At 53.7% G+C, this 14,943-nt stretch overlaps 3 protein-coding genes across 3 annotated transcripts; 1 reads left to right on the top strand and 2 right to left on the bottom strand.

Annotated features, from left to right (window-relative positions):
* Window positions 1-1,114: 1,114 nt before the first annotated feature.
* On the bottom strand, window positions 1,115-2,147 carry V2A60_004322 (uncharacterized protein; the record flags this gene model as incomplete). The annotated part of the gene is made up of 2 exons (XM_083255643.1): window positions 1,115-1,705; window positions 1,872-2,147. The coding sequence occupies 2 exons, from the start codon at window positions 2,145-2,147 to the stop codon at window positions 1,115-1,117; spliced, it is 867 nt and encodes a 288-aa protein (XP_083111769.1).
* Window positions 2,148-9,529: 7,382 nt separating this feature from the next.
* Window positions 9,530-12,742, top strand: V2A60_004323 (uncharacterized protein; the record flags this gene model as incomplete). Its single annotated transcript, XM_083255644.1, has 1 exon — window positions 9,530-12,742. One exon carries the CDS (start codon window positions 9,530-9,532, stop codon window positions 12,740-12,742), a length of 3,213 nt encoding a protein of 1,070 aa, XP_083111770.1.
* Window positions 12,743-13,742: 1,000 nt separating this feature from the next.
* Window positions 13,743-14,791, bottom strand: V2A60_004324 (U1 small nuclear ribonucleoprotein C; the record flags this gene model as incomplete). Its single annotated transcript, XM_083255645.1, has 5 exons — window positions 13,743-13,981; window positions 14,104-14,358; window positions 14,480-14,581; window positions 14,697-14,702; window positions 14,782-14,791. 5 exons carry the CDS (start codon window positions 14,789-14,791, stop codon window positions 13,743-13,745), a joined length of 612 nt encoding a protein of 203 aa, XP_083111771.1.
* Between the last annotated feature and the right edge of the window lie 152 nt (window positions 14,792-14,943).

Raw genomic sequence — 14,943 nt, forward strand, 5'->3', positions numbered from 1 at the left:
AACATGCAGCCATTTCGCTCTTCTTCATGCGCCTTGCTACTTTTATTTTGGCCCTTGAGTAGGCGCCCGTTTCGAAACAAGAAAAAAAAAGAATCTACTTGTGTCAGGACCAGCCGCCCGCCCTCCCCCTCAAAAACCGGCATACTTTCCCTTCTTCGCTGGGCCTCTTCCTCCCGTATCATCGACAAGTGTCTGTAATATCAAGTTCTTACACTTGGATAAGATCAAAAATTGCTTTTCATTAGATCTCGGGCGGCGCGGCAGCAGCAGAGCCAGAGCCTTTCAGCCGCATCCGACACATCCAGCTTCGGGAGGGGTTGGCAAAGAACCACGACGACGACGACGTACAAGGGGCCGTGCGAGGCTGACGCGTTTCTGCTTTTCTCTCGTCGTTTTTTGGCCCATGGCACGACCGAGTTCCCACAACGGAGGCCCGTGTATATGTTTTCGCTTCTCTCGCTTGGGGAGAAGAAAAAAAAATTAGAAAAGAAAGAGGAAAGTTTCATCAAAACACGGCAACAATGCGTTTTATGCAAGCAATTGGGCATGACGCATCGAAACGGCTACATCGGGTCAGAGCGGATTCGCCTACGCATGGACGATGCAAAAAGGGGGTTTTTTAATTCTTTATTTCTTTTTTATTTTCGGTTGGGCAATATTAGAACCATTCATTCCGCACTTTGAATTGACTGGCCCTTCTTGCAACGTCTTGTTCCTGGTTCGGCACCGAACGGCACCGACGTTCTCTCGACAGGCTCGGGGATAGACGGCACAGTCTACGCGGTACACTGCCAATGGGAGATTGGCTTTACATTCAACTGACAACAAACAGTAGAGCAGAGTCAATTGTCTTCTTTCAGCAAGCAGCGTAAATATATTATCATCTCATAGGTTTTGTAGCATCGTAGCTCGTCAAATTATCTACATATTTCCCAGTCAGTCCCAAATGGCAATAGCAAATACATCGCATCCCGTCGCATTTGTACATGGGTGAATCGAGGCAATGATTGGGGAAAAAATCGCGAATAGGTCAACACAAATATAAACAACTGACACCATCTTTTTTCTTGTCCAATTCGTGAGTTCAAGCATTGGTGGTGGCGGTGAGGCTGCTTCAAAAGAGAGCGGCAACGGCTAGGCCCAGAGCGAAAAGGCCGCTCATGGCATTGTTGGCAACAGCATTGTTGGAGTTGGTGGGAGGAGAGGTGGTGCTAGGCTTGGGACCGGTGACGCTTGTCAAGGTGATGGTGCTACCGCCGCCGCCGCCGGTAGTGCTGCTGCTGCTCGACCCGGTGATGACGGGGATGGTCACGGTCGAATTGTTGCCGCCAGTGCGCGTAGTGGTGATGGAAGTGCCCGGAGGGGGAGGAGAAGGTGTGGTGACGGAGCTGCTGCTGCCGGTACTGCTGCTGCTGCTGCTGCTGCTGCCGCCAGACGTGTGAGTCTGTGTGGTGGTGGAGCTGTCCGAGGTGTGGGAGCCGGTTGAAGAGGAGGTGCCCGTCGTAGAGCTGCCGGTGCTCGAGGTAGAGCTGCTGCCGCCGGTACTCGTCGAAGAAGTGGTAGAGCTGCCACTGCTGGTGTTGGTCGAGGTGGGAGTGCCGGTGGTAGTAGTCGAGCCGGTGCTGGTAGGCTGGCCGGTTTGGGTGGCCGAGGGCGTGCACTTGTCGGCGGGGAGGGTGAAGGGCTTATCGGCATAGACGACGCACTACGGATGCGGTGTTAGTGCCACGGAAGCTTGTCCGGAGAGTGTGTGTGAGCGTGCGGATGCGCGCGCGCGCGTGTGTGTGTGTTTCTCTGCCGTTCCAAGCAGAGGCGGCAACACAGAGCAACACAGAAAAACGCAAAAGAGGGCCAAAACGGGCACTACTCACATTCTTCTGGCAAGCAGCATCACCAGCGTCGCGAGAGCTCTCCCAGCACTCGGCGACGCCGCCGGCGGGAGGGTAGCCGGAGAGGTTGGCGGAGCAGCGGGCAGGCTCGCCGAGGGCGTCGGGGCCGCAGCGAAGGATGATGTCGCCGCCCATGCAGTAGTTGGCGTTGGCCTTGGCGCAGTTGATTTTGGTACCCGTGGGCAAGGCGTGCTGAGGCTCGGCGGCGGCCAGAGAGGCGGCGGCCGCGAGGACGATGGCGGTGGCGGCAGTCTTCATGACGAACACGGGGGGGGGTGTAAGAAGATTCTTGTAGAGGACGATTGATAGAGAGAGAAAAAGAGAGAGTGAGAGATGGGTGAGTTGTAGATATAGATGTAGACGAATATATATGTATATATATACTCCACAATACGTCGAGTTGAGCGTTTGTTTTGCGGTCTGTGGTAGTGTAAGCGAGTGGCGTAGTTGAAGAATCAACCGGTAAAGGGTTTGTTGGAGGAACCCCGAAATGGAGACTTGGAAGAATAAAGAAGAGTAAAAGAGATTTGATGATGGAGAGAAGAAGAAGGAGAAGAAAAAGAGGAGAGAAAAAGCAGGGTCCGGGAGAGGCAAACGGGGGACGGGAGGCTGCGGGATCTATTTATGTTACCTTTGCTGCGGCCCTTTTCTGTCAGGCGCTAGGTAGCGAGCGAGCGAGCGAACGAGCCACCAGGCACGGCAACAGGGAAGATCCAGACAAGGGAAGCAAGACGAGGCAAGTCGCGGACTAAACTAGAGAGGCAAAAAGTACGAATAGAGAGATGGAGAGAGAGGTACACTGGTTTCGGTCGGCGTTGATGCGATGAGGCATGTACCATCTGAAAATAGACATGTGCCCCCCTCCTCCTCCTCCTCTTCCCCGAAGCTAGCCAGCATGGATCGGTCTCTTATTTTTTTTACGAGGTTGCAGTGTGACGACCTAGTGGGCCGAATGTAGACCATCTCTCTTCCCCCCCCCCAACGCCAACGGATGTAACTACTCGACGTTGTCTACGCATGAGTTGCACCATACAAGAAGAAGAACAAGGGTGCGGGGGGATTGGTGAGTGAGTCTGTCGTGGGATCCGGCCACACACCTTGTGGGGCTTTCTTTTTTCTTTCGTTTCTTTCTGATGCTATTCTTGAATATTAGAAGAAAAACACAGCCCAGCCAGCCCGTTTTTATTTTGTCTTTCCTTGCCCGTAACGTCACCTGCCAGCCACGCTAGGTCGACCAGCCGGAAGAATTCCCATCTTTTGCCCCCCCTCTGCGACCACTTTAAGGCTGGAGTGGCGGGGGTTGACCTCTGGGGGACCCAGTTTGTCGTCATAGGGCCGAACTACTCCGTAGTTCGTTGGGCTAAAATAAACCAACCAAAAATACAAAAGAGTAGCGACCAAGAGTAACAACAAACTGACCAAGGGTGGACTGGACACTGGGCATGTCGAGATTGCCACAGGGTACACACGACACTTGCTCTCCAGTCTAACATTACAAGGCTTGGTCAGAGAGCAAAAAAAAGGGGGGGGGGTTCCAATGCTTTCCATCTTCTTGTGCCCAACAAGGGCCCTGTGTTGCCGTCGCATCTACCAACTATTGATCCCATTACTTTCCGCGTCGCATACGCTCGCGATGCACCAAACACGACAGGGCCCAGGGGGGGCAGGGGCTCTTGGACAGATGACGATGCATATACCTATTGTTTATCATCGTTTTGTATTGCGCCACACTTGCTCAGAATAAACAGCCAGACAGAAAAAGGTCACCCTGTCACTGCTATGCCTGTGTCGAGTGCCGGAGCCCCGTCCATCTCAGTTGATCATCACTCTCCGTTTCAACTAATCAGAATCCTGCGTTCAAGTATTACTTTTCATCCACATAACAAAAGGCCCCCGTTCCAGCCACACCAAGATGAGCACGCTCAGGGTACCAAATAGGCATCTGCCTCGTTTCTCTCCCTCTCCGCCTCTCTCTTTCTTTTTTTCGTTCTTTCTTTCTTCCATCCGTTGTTTCAGAGCAGACAGAACCAGCCACGGTCTCGTCGAGGTTGTCCTGTGCCTTTTTTTTTTTTTTTTTTTTTGCTTGCTTTTTTCCTGCCCTCAGAAGTAAGGGGGAAAAAAAGGAGAAAGCAACGGCCACTGTGGTTCACAGATAACAACAAGCCCAATGAAACACTTTCTGCAAGGGGCAAAAGTACATTCCAAAAAAAAATCTCCAATTCCATCACACATCACATCCGGGGAATTAAAAAAAAAAGAAACTCTCTGGTCAGGCAGTGTTGCAATTGGAGGAGGGGGCTCCGGCAAAAGGGGACTTGGACCCTGGACGGCACATGACATCACACGCTATCCCGGCCCCCCCGCCCTACCCCCCCGCCCATCGTTTCTGAATCTTCCGCGATGGAGCCGAGCTGCAATAGAAACCTGGCGAGAGAGAGACACACGGAGCGCGCGCGCGCGCGCATATCTCAGTTGGCTCAGAGGTCGGTCCATCGTCATAGCTTGTGGGGAGGGGAAGGGGGAGAACGAAGGAAGACGAGCTCGTTTGATTCCCGCCCCCCTCCCCTCTCACGTCAGCTGAAGAGGATGCGACAAACCCTCAAAAGTCATTCATTCACCTTGTGGTGACGAAGAACAAAATCGAGCACGCCTGTCTTGTTTTATTTTCCGTCGACTTTTTTCCTTTTTTTTCCTTTTTTTTTCTTTTTTTTCTTTTTTTTTCTTTTTTTTTCTTCTTTCACACCTCAACTCTGACATTTCAACTTTGAGAGCCGTGAGGATTGCATTCTTGTTACTATGCACGAGGCCGGCCCCAAGTTGTCGAAAGCGACTTCATCTTCTTCTCCTTTCATTCTGGACAAAAAGGCTACCGTTAAAAAAAATAGCAAACTTCAGGCTGTGTAGTATCCTCGACCGTTCTTTGTCATCAGCCCACCCTCTGGCCTCATTCCATAGTTGCCCATATTCCTCCCAGAGAGAGAGATGGAGGGCGAAAAAAAGGGTCTTTGGTGCATACGGGCCATACAAGAGACAATGTGCACACACATACGGATAGTTACGGAGTACTCATAGTTACGGAGTACTCATACACATACACACCCCTTCGTCCGCAGCAATAACGAAACGTAGAGTCTGGCGGGCAAGGCCATCACGTGGCGCACCAGACACACTTCATGATAGGAAGAGGCTGGAGGGGGGGGGGGTTGCAATCTTGCATTCTTTTCGGAGGCGGCCCCGTTCTCCCCCCCCCCTCTTCGCAATGCCCATTTGCCATCCCATCAATACGATACCCTATCTGCAATAGTTACAATGCACGCTTTATAGTGGGTGCAGCGAAACGACAGGGTGGGCTCGTTTCTCGTATCGCTTCTGTCCGGGGACGGTCACTCGACCCGGTCGCCCCCCCCCCCCCCGGTGCGTGGGCGAAGATGATCTGGGCCGCCTCGCATACGAAATGGCGGCGGCGCTCTGGCTCTGTATAGTCCCATGGTGACGCAACTTTGGTAGGGTTTTTTGAATTCTTATTTTTTTAACTCTTCTTTTTTACACAATGTGAATGGTAACAGTTGGCACTTGTTGAATAGTAGTCAGTAAGTAGTTTCCATGACCTACACAAGAACCAGCAAAGTTGAGTTGATAACAGGGCCAAGTTTTGTGCAAGTTGACAAGAGAAAAAAAAAACAGCGCTTTGCCATGTTTGTGGCCGCGGACCAACCAACCACATGTACCAGTAACTGCTTTACAAGGCAACGCTTTTTTCAACCTTGAATTCTCCAGGCGGGCATACATGAGAGCAAAGAAAAGACTTTTCTCTTCCCCTTTTGAGTCTACAGCCCTTTTCTACATCAGTTTTATTACCCAATGATACTCTCCTTCACATTACACGATGGCGCAGCAAGGGCGCCACATGCAGAGGCCAATGGTGCGGTGGCCGCCTGGCCGCCTGGCCACCTGGCTGGACATGCTGTACAGCGCAACCAGGGTGGCATACTTGTAGAACATGATTTGTTGGTGATGATTTGGGCATATGGCAACTGAAATTGGGTGTGCATGCATACCTGTTTCGTCTTGATCTGCTTTCTCCCCTTTCTCTTTTTTTTATTCTTTTTTTATTCTAAGCTTGGCTTGAGAACCTCTGTTACTGTGGTGCTCGAGAGAGATGGCCCCATGGCGCAGACCAACAGACTCGTATTGAAATGTGCAGGCTGTTGGGCGACTTTTCGCCTGTGAAAGAGTCAGATACCTTGGCGGTTGTTTTCCTTTCGTTTCCTCTCCTTCTTTGTCTGTTTTATTTTATTTTCGGCATGACTGATCTTCTTCTTCTTCTTCTTCTTCTTCTTCTTCTTCTTCTTCTTCTTCTTCTTCTTCTTCTTCTTCTTCTTCTTCTTCTTCTTCTTCTTCTTCTTCTTCTTCCTTTGCTGTTCTTTTTTTTTCTTTTTCTTTTTCTTCTTCCTGTTCAAGTGAGAAAAAGACGGCCCTTCCATCGTCAAAGCTTTTACCGCGTCAAAAACTACGCAAAAAAGCGCATACCGAAATCTCACTCGGGCCCCCCCCCTCCTCTATTGTTTCGCCAACAGAACTCGGCAGCGGTAGTTAATGGACAAGCACCACTCTTATTAGCTAGGCCTAAAAAAAAATCCACTCACAACGGGAAGCGACCGTGGGAACGGCCCGGAACGACGGCACTGGGTTCACGGACGAAGCCGACGTCAGCGGATCCCCCAGCCTGAGCCAACGTTCAAATTGATTCATCATGAACCAGCCATCGAAAATAATACAATATAGGCAAGGGGAAGGGAGGGGGGGGATGCGAAAGGAGTGTTCCCAGCCACGCGGCATGAGAAGCTCTCTGCCCTCCCCCTCCGAAAAAAATTTCGCTTTCGGCAAGTCTCTAGGCTTACTTACATGATCATAAAAAAAAAACTCGGGGCGCTACGCCGCACTGCATAGCACAGCACAGTGCACACACAAACGCACACACACACCATCCACACTTTATGCGTTATGCAAGGCAAGCCCGTCGCTAGTCCATCACGTCAATGGCCGGATGCACGAGAGAGGGGCAGCATACACACACACACACAGAGCATGCACACGTACACACATGCAGCCAGACAAGTCCTGATGAGGAGAGGCTGGATTTGTCCAGGATTTGCTGAGAACAGGGGGGAACATGGCCAATCTGCAACTTTTTTTTTTTTTTCAGAAGCAGACAGGCAGAGCAGGAAAACAATAGATCAGAGTGGGGAGACAGAATATGTGTGTGTGTGTGTGTGTGTGTGTGTGTGTGTACTCAGTAAGAGAAAGACTGAAGAGACGGCAAACGCAGCCCAGACATGCAGTCGAGAGTGGAGGCAAAAGTTGTACAGTGCGGTGCTGTGTCTTCCCCCAATCAATGCCCAAACCGCGGCCTCTGCGCCTTTATTGGCCTGCTTTTGAAATGAAAGGAAGAGGAAGAAGAAGAAGAAGAAAAAAATGGCGGCATCAAACCGGCGTGCAGCCGAATATACGCATGCTGTGCGCCGCGCTGGCTGGCTCGTCCGTCAGCCGGGTATTTTGCGACACTCGGCTGCGATGCTGCTCTGTACTAGTAATCCAAGTAGAAACCCAAGTTACCCAAGCGCCTACTTACCTGCGCACTGGTATACTCAGTACTTGCCTATTAATTTGTATGTACCAGTAAGTAGGCAGGAGACAAGGTACTGAGTAAAAAGGTAGATAGGTAAGTAGATAGGTATACTGGAGCGGCCCGTCACCGATAACGGACGCAGCACGCCTGTCCTGTACACCTTTTGGTCGAGCGGGATTTTTTTTCGATAATATCCTTCTCTTCTCTTCTTCTCTTTTCCTTTCTTTGCTTTTTTTCCTCTCTCTCTCTCTCTTCTTTTCAATTCGTTACCCTCGTCTTCTCAGTTGTCCCCCTTCTCTCTTGTTCGCTCGTATTGCTCTTCGTCTCCCCTTTGGTTAACGATCGTGTTACCTGGCCTGGCCCGGATCGCTAAGTAGCGCCGCCCCTCCATGGCCTCGCCAAATGGAATTGATTGATTGCTTTTGCGACCTCATCCGTCCATCCACCAGTCCACATGTATGGTGCATAAAATCTACTTACTTGGTTGTTGAGCTGCTTAGTTGGTTGGATAGATAGAGTGGTGGTTCCCAGCCCCCCCGCCCCTCGTCTGCAGCAGTGGCACGGACAATGGCAGTAGGTAGAACGGAGAGAAGAGAAGGGAAGTGTGCAAGAAACATCTCCGCATTCTTTTCTTTTCTTTTTTTTTTTTTTTTTTTTTCAAATGCAAACCGGCGCACCTAGATGGTCATCTTGGCCACATCTCGTAAACATCAAGAGAGCGCCTACCTATGGACCTACTCAGCCAAGTACCAATCAGGTACTTGCGTAGGTTACCTGGTGCCACCTCTACGTATCTACTGAATACACTCGCCCGCCCGCCAGCTGGCAGCCCGTTTGCAAGGGCTCCACTACCAGCTGCCAGCACTTTAACCCATCTGGCACACCCTCACTACTTGGTAATATTGCGCGCGCCGCCCTGGCACTCTCTCACGCACTGTGCCTCTTTTATTAGCGTCTTCCCTTGCATCGAGCCCACTGCCCGTCCACTGCCGCCCACTGCCGTCCGCTGCCGTTCGCTGCCGTCCACTAGCAAAGCCCGCTACCACGGTACGAGCCCACTGACAGCCCACCCTCCACCACCACCACCGCCGCCGCCGCCGCACTGTCCACTTGCGTCTCGTCCACCTACTGTCCACCTACTGCCCACCTTCTGTCCACCTCTTGTCCTTATTCTTCTGATGAGTACGGATAAAAAGTAAAGATTAAATCTCTACATGATAGGTACTTGTTACTGTCGCTATAACGGCTTCACCAAACCCTGGCCCTGCCTGTGCGCCTCTCTCGCACACTCTCACCCTCTCTCTCTCTTTACCCGCCTACCTATCCATATTTCTCTTCTCTCCAAAATTTCTCCAACACACTTCGCACACTTCGAAACAGGCCCTCCCTAGCAACCGCTCCTCGCCAAGCGTCCGTCATGCATGCCTCTGCCTGATTCACGATTGTACGAAACGCCAGATCTTCTCACCTCTCTGCTCTCACTCAACCTTTGCGACCTCGACTGCCTCTCTCTTTTTTCCCCCTTCCAACCCGTGTCTCACCCGGCCTCCCGCCAGCTCGGCTCAACCTCTTCCGCCGTTGACGCAGTAATCTCTTCCCATCCTGCCTGCTCTTCGTGTCTGAGTCGCAGTCTTGGTCCTCGTTAATCAACCGGCTTTTTTTTCCTGCTTCTTGTCCTTGGGCCTTCTTCCCCGACGCCCTCTTCGACCTCTTCCTCGCCTTCTTCTCGACAAAACCCCAGGCCAGCATCTCCCGCCACCAGACTTGCCTGCGCTTCAGCACCACCTCGTCTGTCTCGTCTTCGCTTCCCTCGCCTGCATGCGCTGCGCAGACTCTGCTGCCTCCACCTCACGTCTCCTTCTCCTCCGACCCTCTCTCCCTCGATAGTCACCCCCGCCGCCTCATCTCGCCAGCTCTCTCGCCAGTATCCATGATCCCTTAAGCTCCTCCCCACCCTCCGCTCATGCCGAGTATGCTTGCGACCGCGCCACTCGCTCCGTCGCCGACCATCATGGGATCGTCGACAGAGCACATGTACCAGGCCCTCTCCGACCCTTTGGTCCCTTCTCCCAGGCAGTTCAAGAAGCACAAGACCTTGCCTCGCCCGCCAAATGATATGGACCTTGCTCCCGACGCGCCACCTTCCCGTGCCGCCTCGGACGCCTATCGCCTAGTTCTCGATGCCTCCTACGCCTTTAATTCCTCCGCTGCCCACACGGCCCCGTCTCCCGCCTCGCAGGCCCTCAAGCCCACATCTCGTCGCTTTGCTTCGTCCTCGTCTGCTGGTCCTGACCCTCCCCCAACACCCCCGGCGCACTCTCGTGCGTCTTCCAGCAGCCACCCCACACTGGACCCCAGCCCGACCACCTCGGAACCTGCCAGACTGCATCTTCCTGCGCCCCTTGCCCTGCGCAAACCCCCCGTCACGCCTCCCGACCAAAGAAGCCCACCGACTCCTGACGTAACACCTCCGCAGCCTCAAACTGCCTTGAGATCTGCCCGCCAGCCGTACTGGGATCAATCCTCCTCCGGCGCCACCCCGACCGACTCTCGCAACGACTCCTTCACGACCGCCCGCGAAGAACCCTTCTCCGAGGACGACCATGCCCGCGCTGCTCTGAGATCCCGAAAGAATTCGGCGCAAACCGCCCACGCTACCATCCTGCGTGCTCCTGAAATGTCAGCCTCTGCCTCGGTCCCGGAAATTCTCCCCGCCAGCGCGCCACAGCTCACGCCACGCACCATGAATGAATTTCGCAAATTCGACGGTCAGTGGGAATCGGCGCAAGAGCTGGCAATCGACCGCCGCCATGAAAACCAGCAGGACGGAGGCCGCCCTCACGTAGTCGTCAGCAAGCGAAAGCGCTCGGTTCCCAAGACTCCCATCATTACCTCGTCACCTGTCGCCAAATCGTCGTCTGCCGCCAAGCGCGAGGTGCTTGAGGACGACGTCGTCACTCCCACCGCTGCCACTCGCGCCGCACGCCACATCCATGTTCGAGATAATGCAGTGATAGAAGCATCCCCGGTTAGCTCTTCGGTGCGATCCATTTCTGAAACCTCTGCCAGTATCGACGCTCGCAGATCTTCGGCCACATCTGCGCGATCCAGCTCTTCGGCCGTCGTTGAAGTCATCGTCATGAACGGCCCCGCCCAAACGCCCCAGCGAAGACGCACTCTCCGACACGTCAAGAAACAAACCCTCTTGCGACAGTCTCTGCCTGTTCCTGACAGGTCGTCGGGTGGCAGCTTCGACGGCCACAGGCGTCTCCCTCAACCCCAGCGTAACCGCCACGAAAGCCCAGGCTCCCGCGACCGCAGTCGACCCCCCAGTACCCAGGTCACGTCCGGTCATGCCATCGGAGATACTAGAGCACGCCGCGAGATTTTGAGCAGTGGCGGTATCCCAGTCATCGTCGTGCCGGACCGGCGCTCTTCCAACCGCAGTAAATCACGCGAGCCCTCACTGCGCTCTACTTCTAGCAGGCGCTCCAAGAGATCTGCCAGCGTTGGCTCGCCTCAGCGACCTCGAGGTTCTTTGGACACGTCACGATCGGCGTCCATGTCCCGTGGTAGAAACCCTGGCAGAAGCCCCGGCGATGAACGAACCATGGATTTTCCTCCAGGTATCCCGCCTCGCTCGTCATCGCTCTCCGCCCCGACCAGCCGGAACGTTTCTCGCACAAACTCCCTGACGGCCGAGAGCATTCGGGCGCATAATGCCTTGCAGCGAAAGGAGGACGAGGCCAGGTCGGCCAACTCCATCAGGTCAATCAAGTCAGTCAAAGCAAGCCAATCAGAGCGTCAAAAAGGGGAAACCCTCCCCGTCGCCGGCCCTGCGCTGGCGCCGATTTCATCTGGAAAGCCTTCTGAATCTCAGCTCGGTCGTGACATCCCGCTCAGCCCACTGCTAGACCCTACCGAGGATGGGATGAGCACCAAGAAATACTCGTCTCGAAATACCCCCTTCTCTGTCACGTCAGTCGCTACCACCGGAACTGCGCCGGAGCTCTCCGAGGCGCTCGCGGTACATATGTACCAGCACCAGAACTCGTCTGTCGTCATGGTGAACCATTCTGCCCGGCCGTCAGACGCTTCCAGTGTAGCACGAGCTGGGGCGTGGCATCCTCTCGTTCCAACCATAACTACCACCGGCACCCAGGGCGAGCTGCCTGCGACACCTCCAGAGCAGTCGCCCACGACGGAAGACGTCGATTCTCCGCTGCGCAACCCACGAGCACCGCCGCAGCCTCCTGCGCATCCTCCTGTGCTCAATTTGATTCCCGCCACACCGTCTGGAGCTACGCCGGCTCACGAAAGTGACAGAAGATTGGGCAACTTCTTCGAAACGAGCCCACCAAGACGAGAATCTCTGCTTAAACGAGCTTTCAGCCGCCGTCGCCGCAACTCTCTCGACTACCCACCAACCTCGGCCAAACCCCCTGGCAGACTGACCCGTACATTCTCTCTTTCACGTTCGCTGGGTCTGGAGCCGAAATCTCGTTTGCTCCTTGAAGCGGAGCTTGATGGCGAGGTTGCGCCCAAGAAGACGGGCGAGGAGCCAGTGGAGCGAGAGAAGCTGCATCCCTTGTGGCGTCCCCAATACGACGATGACGACGAGTGTGAGTATGGCGACAGCTGCCCTCATCATAGCAAGCGCGACACTGTATATCGATATCCACTTGTGGACAACCGCCCTGGCCCACCAAGGAGAAGCCTTAGCACTCGCATGAAGAACACATTCGCAGTCTTGCCAACTCGAGAGAGGCAGTACCCTGTGGAGGAGAGTACGAGCTGGCCAGAGCGTCGAATCATTCGCCGCACTCCCAGCGGAAATCTACGAGTAATGCAACGCCGCGCTAGCCTTGACTCCCTACGCATGTCACCCCGTCCCGATAGTGGGCAGTTGGAGCAGCTACATCTATCCACTTCCACAGGGCAACCGCGATCATTCTGGCGCCCAGGCGCACTTGGCCGCGCAGAGACGGTGCATTCCGGAACAAGCGGGCGACGCCGTCGACGCTTCTCCCTCAGTGACAAGCTGGAAGACATTCCCAACATTCCACGGATCCTGAATGAAAAGCGGCGTGAAAAGAGGACGCAGGAGCTGCGTCAGATGATCAGCGCGCCGACCCAAGTCCGCGATGGCGTTGGCGAGGTGCTTCGACGCGGCAACAGTTGGGGCAATCGGGGACCCGTCAAAACCAACCCTTCCGACTTTTGAGTCGACAAACCATTTGCATTTTGCATTTTTTTTGCATACCATGACCAGAAACAAAGCACCTTTACCACACATTACGATGCCATGAAACTTGACATGATGACAAGACACACACACACAAAACACACAAAACACAATCACAAGATTGATACCAGTTTACGATTGCTTACGACTTATACGATACAATGAATAAAAGAAGAAGACGTCTTTATCGACGGAAAGCAGCAGATGCGACGGGATTTGTTAGTTTTATTTTTAGCGCTTTGACATTTGCACTCATCAACGATGGCAAGGGGGATTGGGAAAGAAGAGAAACGAGATTGCTGTTTTTTTTATTTTTGCTGGAGAGGCGCCAGTGATGATGGGAGGGATTGGCACGGGATTGCTTGCAAATTTTTCATTTTTTTTTTCATTTTGCTGGCGGTGGGACAGAGAGATGGGATGGTTGTTTTTGTTGATATATAATAGGGGCACATGGTTCCCTTGTTTTTTGTTTGCTTTTTTTAACATTTTTGTTTCTTCTCATATCGACAGAGGACGACGGATGTATATATGCTGCATGCAGCAGCGGCGTGGAAGATGGGGAAAAGGGACCGGAACGTACGCACGCAACACACAAAGAAGGCTGGCTCCTCAAAACAGTGAAAGCAATCAATTGAATTTTGTTGTCATTTACCGTAAAGATTGATTGGTCTTTTTTTTAAACCTTGATTTTTACATTTTCAAGTCATGTTTTGTTACAACACTTATCAAGTACATATATGCATAACAAGAAGGCTGTGAATACTGAACCAGAACGCCGATATCTGCCCTGTGATGTGATGAACGCCACCAGTTTAAACCTTGCAAAGCACACAAAACTATCCTTCTCCCGCACTTGAAATCTGCTTCTCTTCTTCTTTCCTTTTTTCAATTCCCTTTGTTTTTCTCCGCCTCATCTTGCTTGCCTCTAAATTTTAAGAGTTTTGGAGTTTACACAGAAGAGAGACTAGAGCTCCATTGTCTACCGGCGAGGATCCTGGCCGGGAGGCGGAGGCCCGCCACTCGGGAAGCCAGGCGGCGGCAGGCCACCAGCGCCGGGCGGCGGCGGGAACTGGAAGTTGGGCGGCAAGCCTCCCGGCGGCGGGAAAGGCAGGCCGCCGGGTGGCGGGAACGGCAGGCCACCGGGCGGAGGGATGGGCAGGCCGTTGGGGCCGGGAGGCGGAAAGGGCGGCATAGGTCCGCCGCGACCACCCGGAGGGGCTTCAGAAACAAGGGGGGGGGTACACGTCAGCGCCAACTCTTTCAAAACACGGACATGACATTCTAGCAACCCGCAAAGGAGGCGTTGGGGGGGAAGGGGGGGGGAGGGTAGGTGGACATACGAGGGAGGCCAGAGGGAAAGGCACCGGGAGGCGCGCCAGGCAGGCCGGGGAACGGCGGCGGCGGTCCTCCCGCCGCACCGCCGCCGGGTGCTCCTCCGGGAAAGGGAAACGGCGGCGGCGGGTGGTGGTGGTGGAAGCCGTGATGCGCGCCGGGCTGGTTCTGCGGGAGCATGGGGTTGGCGTGGGCCTGGCCCTCGGCGGCGTAGGAGGAGGTGATGCTGTCGATGACGGACTGGGCCTTTTCGTGCCCGATTTCTGTTTATCCGCAGCAAGTCAGTCATGCAAGGGTAAAACAATGCTACCTAGGCTGTCGCGCAAAGCCAAACAAAAAAAGAAAGGCGAGCAAGTCGGGAGGGGGAGATGGAAAAAAACGAACGTTGGTAGTAGTCGACGACGTTGCGCAGGTGGTTGCGACCCGAGTTGTGTGCTTTGCGCACGCTCATCGAGTCGTGCGTGAGGTAGACATCGCAGTAGTCGCCTACATTTCAAAGAGAAGCCGAAAGAAAAAGGTAAATGAGTTAGCCAAAAAGTTACAAATGTTTGCTTGGTTCGAGTCGGAATCGGCATCGAGCGTCGCGCGGAGAAAGGCTTACAAAAGACTAAGAGATGCGTTAGCAGGAGGTTCCTCGGCTTTTTTCAATTTGCGGGATTGGATTTGGGGGAAACTCGGATACTCACATTTCGGCATTGCGGCAGTGGTCAAGGGAAGGCGTTTGCGATGCGGGTTTGGACACTGAAGCTATCTCTCTCTCTCTTGATCTTGTCGCGCGACGAGATCAAAATGTCCCAGGCATCGATGCCCCACACGTGATTTGTGCGGTGGTACTCGTGTCGCAGTGA

Source organism: Cordyceps javanica, chromosome 3 (assembly GCF_051103115.1).
Source record: "Cordyceps javanica chromosome 3, complete sequence".
Classification (NCBI taxonomy): domain Eukaryota; kingdom Fungi; phylum Ascomycota; class Sordariomycetes; order Hypocreales; family Cordycipitaceae; genus Cordyceps; species Cordyceps javanica.